The sequence below is a fragment of the Canis lupus genome, chromosome 24 (assembly GCF_003254725.2).
Source record: "Canis lupus dingo isolate Sandy chromosome 24, ASM325472v2, whole genome shotgun sequence".
NCBI lineage: Eukaryota > Metazoa > Chordata > Mammalia > Carnivora > Canidae > Canis > Canis lupus.
In genome coordinates, this window is record NC_064266.1 from 342,506 (window position 1) to 360,317 (window position 17,812).

The following is a 17,812-nucleotide window of genomic DNA, read 5'->3' on the forward strand; positions in this document are numbered from 1 at the left end:
TCTTGGGTGGGCACAGTATCTTTATTGAGGTTGAATCATCTTGGGACAGCACTCATGCAGAGCAAAGGCTGCATTGTTGGCTCCTTACCCAGGATAGTCAGGAGAGCACTCTGAGCAGGAGCTTATAGCACTGTGCCACCTCTGCTGCCAGGGCATGTTCTTGGGCAACCACTTCACACATGGGTCTCCACAAAATTCAGGATAGATAAAATGATCTATGGTATATTCTTGTTTTCCTTCTTTTAGAAAAAAAATATGATTTGTCATGGCAGCTTCTGATGCCTGTTAACTCATGCGTTCCTGCCATAATGTAAGTTGGCCAGCAGGTGACATCTCCCTTCATTGTTGTGATGTGCCCTTTTAAAAGCAATTTAAGAGTATTACTCAGCACACACAGGGTTGTTACCTTGTGGTGTTCCCTGATGTTTGAGTTTCTGTGTTTAGAAACATCATTGCCCTTGCTTCCCTGGTAGGATTCACCAGATTATAGTCAGTGGTGCTTGCAGTTTAAGTTTGAAAAATCAGTTATATTATGAGTTATATATATTATGTTTGAAAAGTCAGTTAAAGACAGATGTTGTAGTGTAAGGTAGCTTACATTTCATTTATTACAAGTGAATTTTTTCCCTTTTAATGCAGCAGCTATATGTTCTCTGAGTCATTTATAGATTTTAGCTAGTGAACAACAAAGTATGTGAAGTTTCAAAGACTCACATTATTTCTTTGATTTTATGAAATAAAATAATGGTCGTCTTTAAATGGAATTAAAAAAAATTTTTAAAGATTTATTTATTTATTTGAAAGAGAGTGCGTGTGTGCATGCGAGCAAGGGGGGAGGGCAAAGGGAGAGGGAGGAGGGGTGGAATCTTCAAGCTGACTCCCTGCTGAGTGCAGAACCTGACTTTGGGACTCAGTCCCATGACCCACGAGATCATGACCTGAGCCAAAATCACAAGCCAGATGCTTAGCCAACTGAGCCTCCTTGGTGCCCCTAAATGGGCTTTCAGATGACCCAGAGGAACTGTGCTCCATTTATGTTTCAACCCCTGGAGAACATGATTTAATACTGTTTGCTACTCTGTAGGTGTGTCTGTGGCAAGTTCATGTTCAATACTGTCTGGGGGTATATGTTCTAAAAGAATTGATCCCATCTGAAAGCTGTTTAAATCTACCTATAAAGTGGACTCTTAAGTTTGAGACTTTGAAATTGCATTTGCAATTGAGACACTTAGGAGGACTGCAGTCCTAGAAGGTCTTGTCTCTCATTTCAGGGTTCATGTATTTTCCAGCATCATGACATTTACCAGATTCCTCAAGGAGGAGTATTACTGCATTTCCTTTAGTCTTCTTAAATAATGGGATAATGAACTGGTTTTGTGTCTGGTTTATTGTTATGTATGCTGTTGTTATTGGTGGCTGTGTTCTACTTTTGATATTTATCATGGTCTTTGAAATGGTAAGAAACAACGAGCAGATTTCTAGGTGTGTAAGGGTCTGCTTGTGCCTGGTAAATTTCATTTCATGTTAAAATTCCAAACTAGGTGTGAACATCCAAAGATATCATGACCTGTGACAACCTCTTTTCTACAAACTTCTGTTAAGCCACTATTACAAATTTTTCTTTCAACTATAGCTTCTGTTCAACTACAGCCTCTGTCAAAACTTAGGATTATCATAAAATTTGATTATTGATTTAATTAGCAATATTAAAAACTAGGTTTTAGTTTTATTTTTTGCTATGATAAATCTAGCCATAGTTTACAGTTATACAATTTCAATGAACCAGTACAATTATTTAAGAACTATTAGTTTAAACCAGATTATCCACATTTACCCATTTATTTTTACCTCCAAAACAACAGTTATATACAGTTCAACCCAACACTGTTCATTGAGTTCTGGTGTTGTGAGAACTAGCAAGATAAGTAGTGATATTCCCTACCCCACCCCTAGGAGGTTATGTTATCTGATACTCTACTAAGATTTGGTCATGTTTCTCATACTCTACCCCATTTGTTATGATAGAAAAGAATGCTAAATACTTTAGAGCATGAGGACAGTTCAGAGAAGATTATTTTTGACTAACTAGGAATTCACTGAAAAACTTTTCTTTTGTGGGCATTTTAGATTAAAATATTGGCAGTAGTTTAATAGGGGGCTATCATCTGAAATGCAGTTTGCCTTCATTCACTTAACATCTATTTACTGAGCACCTACTGAATGATAGACATTATGCTAGGCTCAGGGACATAGTATGAGCAAAATTTTCATGAAACCTACCCTCACAGAGCTTATATTTTAGTGGAAGGATGTGCATGTTGATCATGTGACAGCTCTGACAAAGGCTCCAACAGAATCTGTCCCAGCTGTTTTCTGTGTGTGTGTAGAAAGAGGGCCAAAATGTATCTTTTCTTTCATGACTGTTCGTGTAAAATTTCATGAAGAAATTTCCATATTGACTGTCATTATTCCCCCCCCTCCCTTTTTTTTTTTAAGTAGGCTCCACACCCGGCAAGGTGTCCAATGCAGGGCTTGAACTCACAACCCTGAGATCAAGACCTGAGCTATCAGGAGTTGTACACTTAACCAATAGAACCACCCAGGCACCCCTGTCATTATTATTAATCTTATCACAGTAGTCTATTATATTTAACCACTTACCTTGCTTCCAGTTTTGCCCCTGTTATAAATAATACTCAGAAAATTTGGTTGAGGAGTGTATTAGGGTAGGCTGACAATAAAGACCCAATACATAACTTTAAACCCAGAAGTATCGATTTTTCACGCACTGCCCATAGTGCCCTGCAGCCCAGATATGGCTAACGTTAGCTGTGGCCCCTTCCAGCCTGAGGCCTCAGAGTTAACAAATTTTGTAAACCAAGTCATTGTTGGTCTTGGTCATTACACTAGTAGTACCTGCAGAAAGTGGGGGCTGAGGCTCTATGGCCAGATTTGTTTGTTTCCAGTCAGCTCTAAAGAACCACAGCCAAAGTGTTCTTTGTCTTTAGCATAGTTCCTTGGCCTGTTTTATTTATTGTTTTCTTATCTTTGTGCCCCTCTCTTAAGGTCTTACATAGGACTTCCTTGAATCTATGGGCTTAGTGGGAAGGGAGCACCTGTAGTCTGATGTTTGCATAATGCTTAGTTTCCTCTTACGGACTTACTGGGAAAACCTTGAAATTTAAGGCAGACCCACCACCTGTTTATGTACATCCATAAGTTAAGAATAGGTTTTACCTTTTTTAATCACTGTTAGGAAAAACAGCAGTTCATGACACAAAAATCATGTGAAGTTGAAGTTTCATTGTCTATAAATAAATTTTTGGAACATAGACACACCACTTTTGTGGCACTACAGAAGAATTAATAAGTTATTGCAACAGATCACATAGTTCACTAACCCTAAAATATTTATAATCTAGGCTATTACAGAAAAGTGTGTTGAATCCCTAATTTAAAATGTTCAGACTTATCTTTTGTCATTTGAGGGATAGAAGCCATTGAGCTCTCTAGTCTTATGAGGCCCTATCACTTTGCCTATTCCTTTTATAATTGCCTACAAAAAACAAGCTGATTGTTTCCAGAGTTGTTCTCTCACAAAACATTGCTGAAAACAGCAATACACACTGTCATCTGTCTCTTTGCATAGAGCTTCTTCCCGTGGAGTTTCTGGCTACAGTAGGACTGTGTTCTGCCTTCTGAGCTGTTGTATGCTTGATTTCACTGTATCTTATGCCACAACATGACCAAGGCTTTCCAGCCTGCAACTTGTTTTCTCTTCACTTGACTGTTAATTCAGCACCACACACTTTTAAACTGAAGGCAGCACCCTTATTCTAGATGACATTTAAGGTATTTATGAGTAAAGTCTGTGCTGCTGTAGCTACCTGTAGATCTAAAATGCAATAGGGCTTTGTATGCCATCATATTCATGTAACCATCCAGTGTAGAGACACTTATATTCTGGTTTGGCAGCAGTGGGTGCTTGGTGGTTGAAGTACATTCTGCCCTTTGTAGTTTCTTAGGAACCAGGTGGAGAGCAGTTGTGCCATCTTCAGTTTGTGGCTGCTGCTGTTGCTCCAGACTTGGTCATTACCATTGTGGCTCCTGGGAAGGGAAGAGGCCTGGAATGAGATACACAGTCAGATGGATGGGCCAAGTCTGGAGAGGCCCAGAGCATGCCTCTTTACGTTCGGTTGCAAATAGCAGGTCACAGCTGCCTAGAATTACAGTGGGGGCTGGGGGAGGTATAGCTGGGCCTTTGCTCCCAGGGAAGAGAGGAAGAGATTCCGATGGATGGTCAGTATTCTGCCATCAAGCTTCTGGATGTGCATGCTTCTGGTTTTCCCCAAAGGAAGGAGGCCAAGTTGTGAAAGGTGTGCTGTGGAAATAGGTTTATCTGTAAAAATAATACCTCTGCAAATGTAGTTCTTAAATACAGATCTTCAGAGAAGTAGTTTGAATAAAACATGTGTGTGTATTTCAGGCCATCGCACATTATGAACAATCAGCTGATTATTACAAAGGGGAAGAATCCAACAGGCAAGTGCTTTTTTTTTTAATAAAATTAAATGAGTTTTGTTATGTGCAATAAGAGACAAATCTTTATGAGCATATTGGGCTATACCAAATGAAGATGTAATGGGATACCTTTTCATTTTTCTGTTGGATTGTTATTCACTCTGCTCTGGTTCTTGATTTCAGTTCGGCTAACAAGTGTCTGCTCAAAGTGGCAGCGTATGCTGCCCAGCTGGAGCAGTACCAGAAAGCCATCGAGATCTACGAGCAGGTGAGGCTGCTTGCCAACTTCTAGCAGAAGTCACTCTGAATCTTTTTTTTTTAATTAAACTTTTTATTTAATTTTACTTTTTATCAGGGGAGATACATATCTATACCTATATATCTATATCTTAAGAATACAACAGTGGATTTTAGTATATTTACAAAATTGTGTAACCTTCCCAAGAACCTAATTCCAAGACATCCACCAAAAGACATCCTATTCCCCCCCCCCTCCGAGTCTCTGGAAACCACTGTCTACTTTCTGTCTCAATGGTTTTGTTTATTCTGGGCTTTCTAGGATAGGTGGCCTTTTGTGACTGGCTCCTTTCACGTAGCATAGTTTTCTCAAGGTTCGTTTTTGTTTTAGCATGTAATGATACTTCATTTCTTTTCATAGCTAAGTAATATTCCACAGTTTGTTTACCTGTTGAAACCTCATTTGAGGTTTCTTAACTTTTGAACTATTATGAATAATGCTGCTCTGAACACTTGTGTTCATGGTTTTAGGAGAGGAGGCTTGCCATTGTCTTGGTTATATATCTAGGATAGGGATTACTGGTTTATTTGGCAAGTCTCTTGTTAACTATTTGAGAAACCGCCAGACTCCTACAGCAGCTGCATTTCACATTCCCACCAGTGTTGTGCAGGGGCTCCAGTTGCTCCACATCCTCATCAGTACTTTCTGTTTTCTGATTTGTTTTTGGTTTTGTTTTTTGATAATACTAATGAGCATGGAGTGATACTCATTGTGGTTTTGATTTCTGTTACATCTGATTGCCCTCATGGTTAGTATGTTGAGATCCTTTTCATGTACTCATTAGCCATTTGTATATCTTCATTGGAGAAATGTTGGTTTAATTTCTTTACCCGTTTTTGAGTTGAGTGTTTTTTATTATTGGATTTTAGAAATTCTTGTTTCTAAGAATTTGGAAATTCTTATTTAGATATTCATATTTTATTTATGTTTATATGTTAACTCATTTTAAATAATTTATTCATCCCTTATCAAATATATAATTTGTACATATTTTCTCCCATTATGTGGGTTGCTTTTTTATTCTGTTATTGATACCCTTTAACATGAAATCTTAAATGAGTTTTATAGTTGTAGCTCTTAGGTTTAGGTCTTTGATTCATTTTGAGTTAATTTTTGTATACAGTGTTAGGTAAGGATCCAACTTCACTCTTTTGCTTGTTGCTATACAGTTTTCCCAGCGCTTTTTGTTGAATACACTATCCTTGGCCCCCTCAATGGAAATTGATAATCTGTTTGACCCTCTGTTCTGTCCCATTTGTCTTACATGTCTGTCTTTATGCCAGTATCGCACTGTTTTAATTATGTAGCTTTGTTTTGAAATCAGTCACTATGAGTCTTCCAACTTTGATCTTTTTTTTTTTTTCAAGATTGTTTGGCTATTCTGGGACTCTTCATCTTCATCTTCATATGGATTTTAGGATCAATTTGTCAGTCTGTGCTAAGAAGCCAGCTGGAATTTGATGGGAATTCTATTGAATCCATACACTAGTTTGGAAAGTGTTGACATCTTAACATTGTTAAGTCTTCCAAACTGTGAACTGAGGGTGCCTTTGCATTTATTTAGATCTTTCTAATTTTGTTCAGTAATATGTTAAAGTTTTAGTGTGTATGCCTTGCACTTCTTTGGTTAAATATACTCCTAAGTATTTTGTTCTTTTTGATGCTGTGGTAAATGGAGTTTTCTCACTTTCCTCTTCAGTTTGTTAATTGCTAGTTTTATACACGACAACCTTGCTGAAATTAGCTAGAATGGGTTTGGGGGTTTTTGTTTGTTTTTTTGGGTTTTTTTTGATGCCTTAAGATTTTGTACAAAATCATGTAATTGTGTCATCTGCAGATAGCTAAACTTCTCCAATTTGGATCTTTTTTATTTCATTTACTTGTTATTTGCCCTGACCAGACCTTCTAGAACAGTGGTAAATAGAAGTAGCAAGAGCACATATCCTTGTCTTGTTCACATCTTAGAAAGCTTTCAGTTTTTCCTCATTAAATAGAATGTTAGCCTTAGGTCTTCTGTGGATACGCTTTATCAGTTTGAGGGAATACCCTTCTCTTCCTTTATTAAGTGTTTTTATCCTAAAAGCATATTGGGTTTTGTCAAGTACTTCTCTCTGCACCTGTTGAGATGATCGTATGGTTTTTGTTCTTTATTAATATGTGGTATTTCATTGATTGATTTTCATATTTGAGCCAACCTTACATTCCTGAGATAAATCCTTCTTGATTATTGTGAAGTTTGGGGATCTTCAAGAGCACCTTCTGGTTTGATAATTCTCTAGAAGCACTCACAGGACTCCGTGAAAGCTGTTAAACCACAGTTATAGTTTATTATACCAAAGAATACAGATTAAAATCCGCAAAAGGAAGGGGTGCTTGGGGCAGGATCCAGTAGAACTTCCTTTTGTCCTTCCAGTGGAGTTGTACAGATAGCACTTATTTCTCCAAACAATGATGTGTGATGAAAATATGCATGGAATATTGCCAACAGGGGAAGAAGTTCACCTGTACTGGGTTTCTAGAATTTTTATGTCTCAGTCACAGACATAGCTGATCTTATTCTCTAGTCCCTCCATAGGTTGAGCTGAAGCACGTTGTCAGAGACACCCAGGTAAACAAAAACACTCTTTCAGGCAGGATATTCCAAGCTTAGAGATGACCACCATGGCCCCTGCCCCGCCCCCGCCACCCCAGGAGCCACAGACAAAGACAAGACCTCACTTTGGAGAAAATTAATCCTGTATTGTATAGTCATGATGTGTAGTCCTTTTTATAAGTCACAGTTTGTTTGCTAGTATTTTGTGGAGGATTTTCAGTCTGTAGTCATAAGGATATTTATATTTAATTTTCTTTTTAAGGATATTTAATTTTCTTGTAGATCTTTGGTTTTGATAGCAAGGCAATATTGGGTTTATGGAATGAGTTGGGAAGTAATCCCTTCTCATTGGAAGAATTCATGAACAATTGGTGTTCATTCTTTAAACATTAGGTAGAATTCAATGATTTTTTTCTGTTTTCCTGTTTTTGGTTTCATTGATTTCTAATATTATTTCATCCTTCTTTCTTTAGATTTATTTTACACTTCTTTTTTTAGAGAATTGAGACAAACTGAGCTTATGGATTTTCCTCTGTTGTATATGCATGTTTAGTGCTATCAGTTCCCCTCTAAACACGGCTTTGACTATGTCTCACTATTTTGTTATTTTATTTATTTCATTGTATTTATTGATTTCTGTGAGTTATTTAGATGTGCTTTGGTTAACTACCAAGTGTTTGGAGATTTTCCTGTTTATCTTTCTGTTGTTGATTTCTGGTTTGATTCCATCATGGCTGGAGAACATACTCTGTGCGATTTTAATTCTTAGCAATTTTTTATAGTTATTTTATGGCCCAGAATATGGCCTGACATGGCATTTGTTCTGTGGGTCTGCCGTTGCTTGGTGACATGTTCTGTAGTGTGAATTAGATCTTGGTTGACTGCATTATTGAGTTCTGTATTACTTACTGATTTTCTATCTATATCCATTGTTGAGACTGGAGTGGATTTGTCTCTCGTTATCATTCTTTGCTTCACATATTTTGCAGCTCAGTTGTTTACTGCATACATATTTAGGATTGCCATGTCTTTTTGGTGAGTTGGCACTTTTATCATTTTATAACATCCCCCACTATCTCTATTAGTTCTCTCTTTTCTGAAGTCTACTTTATCTGATATTAGTACAGCTTCTTTTGCTTCTTTTTGATTAATATTTATATGACATATCTTTTCCCATCCTTTTCCTTTGAACCTGCCTATATCACTGTAATTGAAGTGAGTTTCTTATGGACAGCATATAGCTCTGTGTCATGATTTTTTTAAATCCATTCTCCCAATCTCTGTCTCTTAATTGGTGTATTTAGAACATTCACATTTAATGTAATTATTGATATATTAAGGCTTAAGTCTGCTGTTTTATTTATTGTTTTCTGTTTGTTTTGTTTTTTTATTTTTCTGTTTTCTTTTTCCTGCCTTATATAGTGGGTTGCTTGATTATCTGTACTGTTTTCAAGTAAGTGTCTTTGACTAGCTGTTTTTAGTTGCTCTGGGTGTAACTAGTACATGATTTATCACAAGCTGATGTGTTATTTTATTGTTTTGAGTGAAATATAGAAGTCTACTTTATGCCCCTTTGTCCTCCTCATTCAGTATATAATTGTTTTCTCTACATACTTTGAGAACCACATCTATGATAAATTTTAATTTCAGTCTTCCAACATAATGTAGAAAACACAAGGAGAAAAAGCCCATTGTGTTTACCCATGTTTTGCTTATTGTATTCTTTCTTTCTCCTGATGATCCAAGATTACTTCTTTCATTATTTCCTTTCCATTTAGAGAACATTCCTTTGCCATTCTTTTAGGGCAGATTTCACTGGTGACAAATTCTGTATGTTCCTTTATCTGGGAGTGTTTTGATATCCTTCATTTCTGAAGCTTATTTTCCTAGGGTATATAGCTCTAGGTTGACGATTATTCTCTATTAGCATTTATGAAAAATGCATCACTTAGGACCTCAATGGCTTCTGATGAGAAGTCTACTGTCATTCAAGTTGTTTTCCTCCTGTAGGTAAAGTACCATTTTTTTCCTGGCCACTTTAAAGTTTTTTCCTTAACTTAAGTTTTTCAGAAGTTTATGTGGCTTGACCTGGGTATCTTTGCTTAGGTTTCACTAAACTTCTTGAATCTATAGGTTATCTTTCTTGACAAATTTAGGAAGTCTTCAGCCATTATTTCTTCAAGTACATTTTCAGCCCTTCTCTCTGTCTTCCCCTCCCAGGTCTTAGACAACTTGAATGTTAGACCTTATTTTACAGTTATATAGGTCCTTCATGCTGTCTGTTCATTTGTTGTTGCTGCTGCTGTTGTTGTTTTCAGTCTATTGTCGCCTCTGTTATTCAGACTGAGTAATTTCTAAAGTTCTGTCATCAGTGACGACTGAATCTTTCCTCTCTCCTGCCTGTTGTTCTATTGAACCCATCTACTTTTTATGCTGATTATTGTGGGGTTTTTTATTATTGTGTTTTTTAGTTTTGAAGTTTCCATTTGTGGGGCAGCTGGGTGGCTCAGTTGGTTAAGCATCTGCCCTCGGCTCAGGCAATGATCTCTGGGTCCTGGGATTGAATCCCAAGTTGGCCTCCCTGCTCAGCAGAGAGTCTGCTTCTGCTTCTGCTTCTGCCTCTTCCTCTCCCCTTGCTTGTTCTCTCTTTCTCTCAAATAAATAACATCTGAAATGTCCATTTGTTTCTTTTTCATATCTTACTGGGTTTTCATGCTGGAAATTTCTTTGTTGATGCTTTGTTTTTTCTTCAGTTTTAAGCATTTTTATAATTGCTTGTTGGAGCATTTTTATGAGGGCTCCTTTAAAATCATTGTTCTGTAATCTTAACATTTCTGTCACTTCGGAGCTGTCATCTGTTGGTAGTTGTTTTTCATTCAGCTTAAGATCTCCTTTCTTGATGTTGTAAGTCTATGATACTGAGTTTAAAGGATAGATTGATAGCTAAACTGATGTAAGATACACAAATATTTTCTAAAGGACAGACAAGGATCAGTTTGCCTACTATAAGAAGGCAAACCTTTGAAATCTAATTCTGCTTTCTGTGCCTAGGTTGGGGCAAACACCATGGATAATCCTTTGTTGAAGTACAGTGCAAAGGACTACTTTTTTAAAGCAGCCCTCTGTCACTTCATAGTAGATGAGCTGAATGCCAAGGTAAGGAGTGTGGCAGCACTTTACTCATGAGAACAGGCCTCAGTCCTCTGTCATTCATGATATACTTTGTTGGGTGATACTGGTTATAAGCAAGACCAAACTGTGTGCATTAATAATAATACTAACAGTAACACTATGCTGTGCATCCTAGCTGTAATCTTGAAACAGCTGCCGAAATGGTAGCTGTATTCCCTTCAGTAGTTTTGCTTTACTGAAATTAGGGGGCAGGGGCACCTGGATGGCACAGTTGGTTAAGCATCGGACTCTTAGTTTCAGCTCAGGGTCCTGAGATTGAGCCCTGTGTCAGGCTCCATACTTAGCGGGGAGTCTGCTGGAGATCCTCTCCCTCTGCCCCTCCTGCTCATGCTCTCGCTCTCAAATAGATAAATCTAAGAAAAGAAAGAAAAAGAAGGAAGGAAGGAAGGGAGGAAGGAAGGGAGGGAGGGAGGGAGGGAGGAAGGAGGAAGGAAGGAGAAAAGAAAAGAAAAGAGAAAAGAAAAAAAAAAGAAAAGAAAAGAAAGGAAAAGGGAAAGGAAAGGGAAAAAGAGAAAAGAAAAGAGGGAACAAAGAGGGAGACAAAGTAGAATAACATCCTTTGTTTCAAACTCCAAAATCAAGTAGGAAGACAGGAGGCAAGGACTTGGGCAGCCTTGCTTTCATCACGTCTGTGGCTGGGAGAGTGGAAGTAAAGTTGCTGAGGGAAAGGGGTCCTTCCCTCCAAGCCTCGAGCAGAGCTCTCACTGGGATTTACGTGGGATCCGGACAGCATTAAGGAAGAGCTTCTCTATGTAGTGGATGGAAACAGACATCTGGTCTATGAGTTTTTACAAATTAGATTTGGTCCACATTATCTTCTCTACAGCAACCTAATTCAGAAAAATTGGTTTGAAAATTTATTCTTAACTGAAGTTGGTAATTCAAATTGAATAGTTTCCTGTCGATTTTGATGTTGAGTTTAATAGCATACTTCTATATTTAAATAGGCTGCAGATAAATCTTACTGTAGTAAGATATTCAGATAAAAAGGCCTTTATGGGGATCCCTGGGTGGCGCAGTGGTTTGGCGCCTGCCTTTGGCCCAGGGCGCGATTCTGGAGACCCGGGATCAAATCCCACGTCGGGCTCCCAGTGCATGGAGCCTGCTTCTCCCTCTGCCTGTATCTCTGCCTCTCTCTCTCTCTGTGACTATCATAAATAAATAAAAATTAAAAAAAAAAAGAGATTATAAAAAAAAAGGGGGCTTTATGTCCTGATTTAGTGAGTGAAATACTAACAACTAACTTTTCTCTTTCAGCTTGCTCTTGAGAAATATGAGGAAATGTTTCCAGCATTTACTGATTCAAGAGAATGTAAGTTATTGAAAGTAAGTAACATCACAGCTTTGAAGAAGAAAAAATCCTTTGCTGTAAGGTGGGATTGGGCCTAAAGTGAAGCTCTGACTCTCTGAGGAGCACTGGTACTCTCCTGCTTTTGTGTAATAGGTCTTAGATGCCAACAGAGTCAAGGACATAAGCACTGTGTTCTAAACCAAGCAGCTCAGAAATGTTAGCACAAAAACTAGGTCCCTGACTTGGGGTAACTCGTGGCTTATATTTGAGTACTTTCTCTATTCTAGAAGGTGTTTAGCAGTGTTAGTTATTGTGATACTAAGGCTATTTCTGGATTTAAAGTATCTATTTGTAGCTGAAACTTTTTAGCGTAACAAACTAATTTGTCCATACTTATGCTACCAGAAACTTCTAGAAGCTCACGAAGAACAGAACAGTGAAGCTTATACTGAAGCAGTAAGTTATGCATTCGGGATATAGTGCATTCATTAAAATTTAAATTACAGAAACATCTTTTCATTGTATGAGTGCTGAACATTTATTTGAACATTTTTCTAGTATACCTAAGTTTTATTTTCCCAAAAGCCATATTTTATATATCCCACAAACCTTTACAATTATTTAGTTCTATAGCCATGATGAATTTAACTGAAAAACAAGTTTGAGAGAGAATATTACATACTGTACAATTTGCTGTTTGAATGTTTTCTTTTGAAAATAATTTGATCCGTAAGTAAGTGTAAAGTAAAATCAGTTAAATGCAACTTAACATATAAAAACAGTTTGCTATATTCTTGGAATAAAAGAAATGTGGAAGAAATGTGGAAGACTTTTTTATATTCGTTAGTTTTGTTTTCCCCTATTTGCCATCTTATGTTTAGAATCAGGCGATTACTCAGTATCCTCCATTATTCATCATGGCTTTGAAGCAGTAGTGGAAAGGAATGTTTCCCCCCTTTGACTTTCGCTACCAAACTATTCACATCCTATTCAAATATCATTCTTTGGTAACGCATTGAAATGAGTTAAAGGGATTCCACTATCACACATTCTGTCTCTGCACCGTAATGTTTCATGTTCCCTTATACAGCCTCTCATTTCCTTTATCACATTAAGTATAAAGGTCCAATTATAAAGGTGGTTAGGAGCTCAGCATGTTAGCATTGGAGTGGTTTAAAAGAACAGGAACTTGTCACTAGCTCCATCAAAATAGTCACAAAACAAACCATTTTATTTTATTTTATTTATTTTATTTTATTATTTTATTTTATATTTTATTTTATTTTATAAGATTTTATTTATTTATTCATGAGACAGAGAGGCCGGAGACACAGAGAGAGAAGCAGGCTCCATGCAGGGAGCCTGATGTGGGACTCAAGCCCAGGACTCCAGGATTACTCCCTAGGCCGAAGGCAGGCACTCAACCGCTGAGCCATCCAGGTGTCCCAAAACAAACCATTTTAATGAAGAAAGTTTTAAACTGGAATGAATGATTTAAATGAAGACAGTTGGAGGGATTAGCACTAGAAATGTTTAAACAGCTTGGGGTGTTGTTTCTTTGTGTTTTATTTCCATGGACTAATTCTTGTTTTTTTTTTTTTTTCAACTAGGTGAAGGAATTTGATTCAATATCTCGCTTGGATCAGTGGCTCACAACCATGTTGCTTCGTATCAAAAAGTCCATCCAAGGGGATGGAGAAGGAGATGGGGACCTAAAGTGAACATTTGTGTCTTTGTGGCATGCAGCTGACTCCTCTTTAGTTCATGTTAGGGCCACATGATCTTTATGGGATGCCCATTTAATGGCTTAATTCTCTTGCACATGAGCCAAACCATCTGTGTGTTTAAGCTCCCTGTGTTTGTGTCTTTGTGAAAACGGATGGCTGGGAAGCTCCTGTGCACAATGTGGGTGTGATGGGCTATTTCATGCTTGTCAGAGTCCCCAGAAACATTACAGAGTTTTGAGATAATTACTTCAGACTCTTATTCTTGTTATTTTCATATTTGCAGAGCCTGTGTTTAACTTGGTCACATATTTTTGTCATTTTCTGGGACTGGAGTACCCATCCTACTAATTGTTGTAATAGATGCTTTGCATATTTTCCATTTATGGAAAATAAATTTGCACCTGGATGTTTTCTCTAAGTATATGGGTTTAGTTCAGGGTGATTGTTAGGAATGAGTTTTAATGATTTCACTTACCAGAACTGGTTTATTTTGTTGTTATCGTGATTCTTTTGATGGTGCTAGTGACCTGTTTGTTTGCTTTTTATATTGTTGTGTATGCGGACGTGCATGCGAAAGTTCAGAACAGCCGGGGTCTGCCAGCATCACTTGCTTAATGTTGTGAGAACAGGGAGCTTCCTGGCAGGGCTTGCTGATGTGTGTGGGCAGATGTTAGGATGAGTCTGATGGATGTGTACTCCTTCACACACATGAAATCCATATGAAACAGAATTTCTCCTTTTCCTGGAGAGTTTCCACTTTTAGTTGGGGTGGAACCCTTTCTTTATATTCACATAAAAGTGATGTGACTGCATGTCCCTTTTGTTTACTTTCATGTTCATGCACTTACCCACATTGAGACGGTGCCTGCTGTGCCACTGCCGTGTGAGTCCTCCTCCTGGCCGCAGACAGAATGGGTCATTGATTTTACCCATATACTAAAAGGGGTAAATATAGGACAGAGGTTTACCGTGTGTCCAGTTGGAGAAGAAAGGTAACTAGCTTCTGAGGAAGTTTGACTTTGCTCTCGGCTAATGGGTTTGTTTTGGCTTGTATGTTTGAATTCAGTTGTGTCATTTTGATTTACATAACATACTCTGTTAATTTACGAACTTACATGCTGACACTGCTCTAGACATGGTCATGCATTTGTTGCCAGACCTAGCTTGTTGGGTCTAAGTTATGCTGCTGTCATTAAAGACAGATAATGAATTTTTCCATGTTAGGTCAGATGGAAACTGGCATTTGAAGGGTGTGTTTTCATTTTTGGATGTTCCTCCGTTGGGATTGGTAGGCTTTTGTTGGTCAGAAGTAGAGGGTGTGGCCAGCCAGGATAAGGGCTGAGTGTGGAGGATAGTGAGTGTGGGGATAGTGAGCAGATTGGGCTGAGACAACGGAGAAAGTAATAAAGTGGCTGGAAAGGGCCAGCTGAGGCCTGGTAGGGAGATTGTCCCTCTGGTGTGCTGTGGGGTCATGTGCCAATGTAGCCTGCTGGAAAAGGTCAGCAATATCAGAGTGGGCCAAAATACCACTCTGGCCTTGGGTGCTGGGATCTGGTGAGTGTCCTGCCATTCCTTCAGAGGTCTGGGAGTTAGGAGAAAGCTAGCTGTCACGGTACAATTTGGAATGCAGTCCGTTTGGTACTTCCCCACTTCCTGTCAGAATCTCTTAGGAAGAAATGATTAGAGCAGAAAGTGAGTTCCTTTGCCTAATCTGTTCCACAACCCGCCAAGTGCACTTTCATGAAAGTGAAGTATGGAGAGTACCTTCATAGCCTGTGTCCTCAGGTTGTAAGTCTGTCCCATCTGGAGAGTGTTTAAATCCTAGCCTGCCAGCACGCTTGTTTCATCATTAGTGTGCAATGTTTGTTTTCACTTGTTAAAAGGACCTTCTGGTCTGACCACATAAAATGAGAGCCAAATGAGTTCTCTTCAGGCAATTCCTCAGACTTTCATTGTGGTCCCATCAGCCCTGTCTGAGAAAGAGGAGTGGTTTGTAAAAACAGGACTGGTACCATTTTGTTACGTCATTTGGAGAGTTGCCTGCTTGTATTGACATAAACACTGGGATCAGTGGCTGAGTTAAGGATTTTTCTTTTTTTTTAATAGTTTACATGAAAAGAGTAAAAATAATTGTAATGGCTAGAACAGAACTGCCAGAAGAGAAAAATGAGAAGGAAAGGTCCTATCAACATAGGGTAGTACCAGGACTCTTAGGTTTCAGGAGTTACAGAATGTTCTTTATGAATAAAATGTAATGACTATTTATGTTCCGGTTCTTGTACTTTTAGCAGATCTGGGGTTAGTTCATAGTCAAAGTCAGTTAAAATTTCTTACAGGAAAGTTTTGCTTTTTGTGGCAACATTTTTATAGCTTGTGTGAGTTCCTTTTTTATTTAATGATTTGAGAACAGTATTTTTGCACAGTTGTGACCATGTGTGGTGACATCCCTGTAACCAAGGTGTGTGCATTTATTGTTTCTTCTGATAATGTGCATTTAAAATGTCCAAATGCAAATCCTCATGGCTTCCTTTAGAGGACCTGGCAGCACAGCATGCCGCCTGCGTCCCACCTGCCTGCAGTGTGAGCTGTGGCCAAGGGCAGGCTTCCGCCTGCCAAGTGCTGTGTCGGGCTCTGCGGGGTGTCCTCCCTTGTGCTCTCGGTGGAGGATTATGTTATGAAAACTAACCACGTGATGATCACTCTCCCTTAGCAGAAAGAGTATGTTTTATGTCACCCTGTACAGAAAATAAAGTGGAAATTATGAATCCTATTTTGATGGGTCTTTCCTACGCAAATTTACACAAATCAAAAGTATTTTCCTTTCCTTGAAGTTGTTGCAGTTAGTTAAGGCAGTGGACGTTGACATTCTCCAGGCTCTCTGAATATCCATCCAGACGTGCATTTGGCTGCGTCACAACCTCCATCCCTTGGTGGGGATTCTGGGCACTGTAGCACTTCTGCCAGCAAAGTTTATGAGGAAGGCCTGCTTCCAGCCTCTAGGGGCAGTCCCTTCTGGCCACCCTTGGCAAGGACTCACTAGCATCCCTTAGGCCAGTCACCTGCCAAGTGCAGTGAGGTGGGTTCCTAAAAGATTGTTGGGTGGGGGAGGTGAGAACCCTGAAGCCCCTAGATCTGTTTGCAATGTGGGTGTACCTGTCATTTTGCACATGTCTGTACAGGATGACATGAGCCCCTGGGAAGGAAGAGGATGCAGTTTGGGGCCGGGGCTAGTGAAGGCCAGCTCCTCCCCTCCGAGAACAGTGGTCAAGTCCATAACTATATTCACAACAGCTTAAAGATAATTCAAAGCAAATCTTAAAAAATGAGTGGTAGACAAGGTAGGCATTCTGAGAAGTTGATCATTCTAGTTTAATTCACATTCAAATGTCTTTTCCCAGAATTCTTTCCTAATGGAAGCCATCATAGTGGTTTAAAAACCGGGTTTTGCCAGCCACAGTAAAGGTCCCTATATAGACTAGCAGAGGTAAGTGGGTGGTTTCTGGGGCTCAGTTATATGCAGCCACCTTGGTACAAGTGAATACATGGCCGTTTGCATGAGTGTCCCAGGCCCCATACTCCCCACCAAAATAATACTGGTTATTTCAAGTAACATGAACACCTATCAAGTTAAATAGACAAGCACTCATTTGGTCTCAAAAAAATGTCCCTGGTGTGGCAAGGTATAAAATTTTAACAGGTCTAGGGTGCCTCGGTGGCTCAGTTGGTTAAGCGTCTGCCTTCAGCTCAGGTCCCAGGATGGAGTCCTGCATTGGGCTCCCTATTCAGCGGGGAGTCTCCCTCTCCCTCTGCTCCTCACCCCATTTGTGTTCTCTTTAAAATCTTAAAAAAAAAAAGAAAAATCAACAGGTTAGAATTACACTCAAATTAGTTGGTTTGGATTATCACCTACAGCAAAACCACATTTCTATTAAAGTCAATTAGTATGATTGTCTTTCCCACCCATAACCACCACCACATGGCTTTCTTTTTCAAATTCTGTACAACAAATTTTGGTAAAACCAAAGGTAGCTGAGTGGAGTTTGTGCCAAGAGCATTTCCCACAAGACATTTGGAAGGCACTAAATCACCCCCTCAGTCGCCTTTCATGATGCTCTGGGAGGAACAGCCCCCACACCCCGGGCACCCTGATCATACTCTGGGATCTGCATACTCAGGGTGGAGAGCCTTGC

General features: G+C 38.9%; 1 protein-coding gene across 7 annotated transcripts in view; it reads left to right on the forward strand.

Annotated features, from left to right (window-relative positions):
- Positions 1 to 16,392, forward strand: part of NAPB (NSF attachment protein beta) — a 40,941-nt gene extending 24,549 nt beyond the window's left edge. For 5 of the 7 annotated variants that reach the window (XM_025469083.3, XM_025469091.3, XM_025469088.3 and 2 more), the window contains 6 exons: positions 4,487 to 4,542; positions 4,705 to 4,789; positions 10,464 to 10,568; positions 11,862 to 11,930; positions 12,301 to 12,351; positions 13,506 to 16,392. In XM_025469083.3, the coding sequence (XP_025324868.1) occupies positions 4,487 to 4,542; positions 4,705 to 4,789; positions 10,464 to 10,568; positions 11,862 to 11,930; positions 12,301 to 12,351; positions 13,506 to 13,616 (477 nt within the window). In that variant the 3' untranslated portion in view covers positions 13,617 to 16,392. The remainder of the gene's footprint in view (positions 1 to 4,486; positions 4,543 to 4,704; positions 4,790 to 10,463; positions 10,569 to 11,861; positions 11,931 to 12,300; positions 12,352 to 13,505) is intronic. The other 2 variants (XM_025469084.3, XM_025469089.3) reach the window with 2 other exon arrangements.
- The last annotated feature ends 1,420 nt before the right edge of the window (positions 16,393 to 17,812 follow it).